General features: G+C 43.9%; 1 protein-coding gene across 2 annotated transcripts in view; it reads left to right on the top strand.

Moving 5' to 3' along the window:
- The window catches only part of LOC138024165 (leucine-rich repeat-containing protein 1-like), a 32,348-nt gene that overhangs the window by 22,167 nt on the left and 5,181 nt on the right, over positions 1–5,000 (top strand). The window contains exons 17-20 of one of the 2 annotated variants that reach the window (XM_068871273.1): positions 312–428; positions 1,573–1,788; positions 2,580–3,404; positions 4,292–4,387. In XM_068871273.1, coding sequence (XP_068727374.1) covers positions 312–428; positions 1,573–1,788; positions 2,580–3,404; positions 4,292–4,387 — 1,254 coding nt within the window. Of the gene's footprint in view, positions 1–311; positions 465–1,572; positions 1,789–2,579; positions 3,405–4,291; positions 4,388–5,000 lie in introns of both variants that reach the window. The other variant, XM_068871272.1, reaches the window with a different exon arrangement.

The raw sequence follows: 5,000 nt of genomic DNA, 5'->3' as shown, positions 1-5,000 counted from the left end.
TATTTTGAGATGACGTTCTCTTTGCCGTTGCTATCGTCCTTGTTGAAGTTCCTTACTCTCTTAGTAGAAGATAACAAAGAAAGGTACTTAAAAGCAAAACTCACTTAATTCCGGTGCGTGCAAATCCCTTAATTGGTCATTTCCGCATTTTCGTTCTCTGGGACGTCGTCGTTCGTCAAGGTCCGGCAAAAAGCAGAAAAATGGGGACAACACAGTTATGGCAGATAAAGCGCCCACGAATTTGATATTTGTTAGAAATAATGCGGACATGGCCTTAGCCGGTCTTGGTGATATTTGTTTAACTTCTTCAGCCTCCAGAATCTTCCCGGAGACAACACCAGTCGGCGCAGTCCAATCAAACGCCAGTATCAGTAGTTGTGCATTCATTGGATCGGATTAATGAACCCGAGCTGTTGAGGCCGCAAGAGGTGCGTACAGTTGAGGTCCCCTGGTACGAGCAACAGGTTGGTGCCTGTTAAGTGTCCTCATTTGATGGAGAGCTTCTGTCAAAATGTGGTTAATATGTTGGCTAAAAGAGTAAAAAAGTAACAATGTTCCGACTGACTGAGAATCTTGAACGGGCTTCAAAGTCGCCAAGGCGCCGGGCTTCGGTTTTCAAGTACCACTCCAAACCTTTTTTTACCTTTTTTGTCATGTTATAATGATCAACGTAGTTAGCTAATTGAGCAAATTGAGCATCCCAGAAGATGCGAGGACTAAGTAAGCTGGGGGTAAAATCATTCTCGCCCCCAGAGCCCTCCCATTCTTTTGATCACGTGGTCGGTGAAACGAACATGCGACCAAGTGTGCTTCTTGAGATTGTTACTTTTCCTTCTTTTTAGCTTAAAGGAAATTTCCTGTCAGTGAGTTGTGGTTAGTTCTAGCATCATACTTCTGTCAGATTCTTTGGTTTCAGCAATTTTGTGTTAATGCATTTCGTTTCACAGGCTCCTAATATAAATGTTATTCAGTTACAGAGCGCTTTTTGATATAGATGCGTGGAAATGGCTGTACAATAATAAGCTCAGAAGACGAATCTCTTTTTATAGGTGAAAGCGGTATTCGAACGCTGAGCATGCGCATGAGAATCCAAAGACCCGAACCTATAGACCTTATTGGAGTTAAGCCTGCAGGCACATTTTCCTTTGTTTTAAATTACATACAAAGGAGGCTTAAGGGTCAATAGGCCATTTCCGAGTTCATGTCTGCCTCCTCTTCAAAGCGAGTTTAAGTGCGACGTTTTTGTGATGGTAATTACTTATACTTTACCTATGAATGAATACTAATTTTCATAACAAAAACATCGCACTTAGACTCGCTTTGAAAAGGACGCAGGCATGAACTCGGAAATAGCCTATTAGATACACAATGAACTCTTAGCCTCGTTTATGCGGCAAAACCACTGAGGACTCCGACAAGGGCTGTAAGACACACTGCCTCTGAACTTCAGGTCCAAATCTTTTTACCTCTAGAGATCATGCTTTTGTCATGAACGCATTACAACTGGCGACAAAATTTCTCTTGCAATGTCTGGCTTTTGAAACCTGTCCTTGTCTCGTTACTTTTTTTTAGGTTCCACGACTTTCGAATCAAAATCTAGCGCAAAGCAGAGGCTCGCCAGAGGGATCTAATCACCCGGTTAACAGTAATCAAAGGGTAACAACAAATGGTATCGCCCAGCTGGGAAATACAGCGAGGGTACAGAGTGAGCAGTCGACAGAACCGCGGAATACCAGTAGGGTACAAGTGGCCACAGTGAGAGCGATACCTGGAGATCGTCTGATCGGGGTAATTAGGGAATAATTAACACTTTTTTCACGGCGCGCGTTGGATATCAAATGGCAAATAGCCAACCAGGCGCGCAGCGCCGAGTTGGCCATAACCAGTCTCATATCCAACAAGCGCCAATGAAATACCTATTTTATTTCGTTTTCATTAAATTCTGAACGCTTGGACACTTGGAAATGACAGCCAATCAGTTTCCAGCTTGGTAACACTTGACGCAATTAGTTTCCATATAAGGTCATACGGTATGTGAGCTGATAACTGAGACTGAGTGAACCAATCAATCCCTACAATGTCGAGTCATTGATAAATACTAGTTCACTACATTTCCTTTTTAAAACAAGTTCAAGTGCGAATGTTTGATTTGCAAAACGAGTTTTGCTTTCCTTTGATCGGAATCAGTTTTCATGAGAGGAAGGTTTTTCCCTTGGAGATGCCTTGTATTAACTTGGAAATGGATTGTTGGGGTTATGTTAGAGTGGCAACATCCGTAATTGTCTTCTCTGCTGGCTTGATAGCTCAGTTGGTAGAGCTATGCATTCCCAAAATTTTCCCAAGTAGTACCATACAATTCTTTGTCGTGTAATCATGAGAATTTGGTGTTATATCAAGATATTACACCTCTAAGCTGATAATAGTCTTCATCCTCAATACCTGTCTGACTGTCATTTCATTGAAATTGAAGAGAGAATTTACATACCGATCACCCTGGGATTCAAAGGTTTAAGTGGCTTATCTATCTGCGATGATCTCCTAACTTTCATTTCATGTTTTGTCTTCCTTCATCGCGTTAGGGACAATCGCTCAATCCAGAAGATCCAGCCCCTCGCGTTCCTCCAGTGTATCAACCTCCCCCTCCCTACATCCCACGGGAAAACAGAACGCCTCCAGCCCCACCCTCTGATGCTGATAGCAGACAGTCTTTAGAATCTCAACACTCGTTTCGCGAAGAAGCACCCAGTTCCTTGTCTTCATTCGCCGGGCCTGCTAGTATTGGAAGAAGAAATAGTCGCTCCACGGGAACACCAGAGACCGAACAGGCTGGTGAGATGTGTTCATTTAACGAGGAGGAACCGAGCATTCTTCAAGGTCCCTTGAGACCACCCTCGTATTACGAAGCTACGAATCATGCTAACAGAATCTCTGGATTGGGAAATCTGGTCCATCACATCTGGTCCTCTACGCAGGATGGTGTACTGGACACTAGGACAATCATGAACGGTTCTCATGGGAAACAGAGATCTCCTCCGCCCCAGTACTCAGAGCAACCGGAAGTGCTGACAGATCCTGCAAGGCGATTGAGTTTATCGGAACCGGAAGTACCCTTAAACAGCGGAAGACCATTGGTTGTGCGGGTCAAACCGGAAGATGCAATAAGATTTGAAAATAGAGTACGACAGCTTCAGCGTGAGAGAGCTATGGAACGTAGAGAAGTGGAGGTTGACGGAAGTGAGAATAGCGTAGGTATAAATCGTCGAGCCCAGCCGCAGGCGGCTGCTCCTGTGCCTCGCATTCGGCTTCAAAGAAGCAGCTCAACAGATTCACGAACCTCTCAACACTCTTTACACTCTTCTCAAGGTGATGACGAGCCGCTGGATAACGATCCGTCCGTAGAATTGGTAAGCTCAATTATAATGTGCCTAAATCGGTTTTCAATTGAGTGTCGAAAGTAAGTAATTGCATTACCTCACTCAGTGATTGGTTCAAAGTTCTCGCGCCACTTTATCAACCAATCAGAAGTGAAACCAAAACCAATCTTGGCTCGCGCGTGCACATTTTCCCGCGCTTTGTGTCGGCTACGTGTAATTACTTCGAGTTTTGATTGGTTTACTAGATTGTCTCCGTCCCTTTTGATTGGCCAAAGTAATAACTTTGGTTTTGGTTTTACGACACTCGATTGAAACTCGCTGTATGAGGGATTGGCAGACACTCCGTGATCACACGACCAGGGGCCTAGGAACGAATGAAAAATGATGTTATTACAGGTTCACAAGAATCCCTATCATTTCCGATAATGAAGGAAAGATTCGGAGGAATCGATTCGAACCCGGATAATTCGCCTCTTGTTAGTACAAATATCGTGGAGATGTAAGAGACGAACTGCGGGGAAAAAAGATTATTGAACGAGCAATATTCGTATGTAAAAACGGCCGTACAGCTGTCTTACAACCGTCTTATATCCAACCCAGAGTAAGCAACGCATCGAAATTCAGTTAGCACAGCGGCGCTCTTGCGCGTCAGTAAAAACAAGACCTTTCCTGCTCTATATATAATGTTCCAGTTTTGATCAAAATACAATAGCCTGGGATCAGGTTCCGGAGTCAGAGTAACGCGGCGAAAAAATAAATTGGCGAGCGAGCTGGCGGGCAAAGCGAGCCGAGCGAGGAACTGGGGGAGAGAAGGGGTGGTGCCCCTTCCCACCCCCAGTTTCCAGCTCCGCTTCATAACCTCAACTGCGGAGCCTGGTCCCAGGCTAAAATACAACAAATTTGTCATCATCTTGCAGCTTCGTGTGGAAGTTTACAAGAACCCTAATCTGGGATTCAGCATTGCTGGAGGAACTGATGCGACTTCCAATCCATTTCACCCAAATGACACCAAGGTTTGCAATTCTTGAGGCGAAACATTGTTGCAGTGTCACAGCGTTTTGTGTGTCCTCGTGTTATCTGTTCCCCCGAACACTGGGCACTAGTGCTGTGTGTTCTCCCTTCCCTCCCCATAGAACATTTCAGTGCTACGTGTTCCCTTCAAAATTGCCGACTTAAGAATACATCAAACAAAAAGAAATATGAAAATAAAGGAAAGTAATCACGCCTTAACGATAAATATGATAAAATATGAATACAGCAAGTATCCGAAACATTCGTAAAAACTAACCTTAGCCCTATAAACTTTTATATAGGCCTAATTAGGCTTAAGGTTAGCTTTTTAAGCATGTTTAGGATACTTTCTGTATTAATAAAACAATGACCTGTGACCTGTAAAAAATATCAGCACTTAAATGTTCTATGGGAGGGAAGGACCAACACACAGCACTAGTGCTTAGTGTTCGGGGAAACATAACACGAGGGAACACAAAACGTTGTGACAGCGGAAGCAAATGTTTCCCCGTTTGCGGCCACAGGAAACATTTGTTGCGGAAGCTAAAATGTTTCTGAATTTGTTCAGAAACATTTAGCTTCCTCAGCAATGCGCGCCGAGGAAACATTTCGGGA

This window comes from Montipora capricornis, chromosome 11 (assembly GCF_036669925.1).
Source record: "Montipora capricornis isolate CH-2021 chromosome 11, ASM3666992v2, whole genome shotgun sequence".
In the NCBI taxonomy this organism is placed as follows: domain Eukaryota; kingdom Metazoa; phylum Cnidaria; class Anthozoa; order Scleractinia; family Acroporidae; genus Montipora; species Montipora capricornis.
The sequence above is the reverse complement of the archived record's forward strand: the minus strand, read 5'-3'. Positions and strand labels throughout refer to the sequence as shown.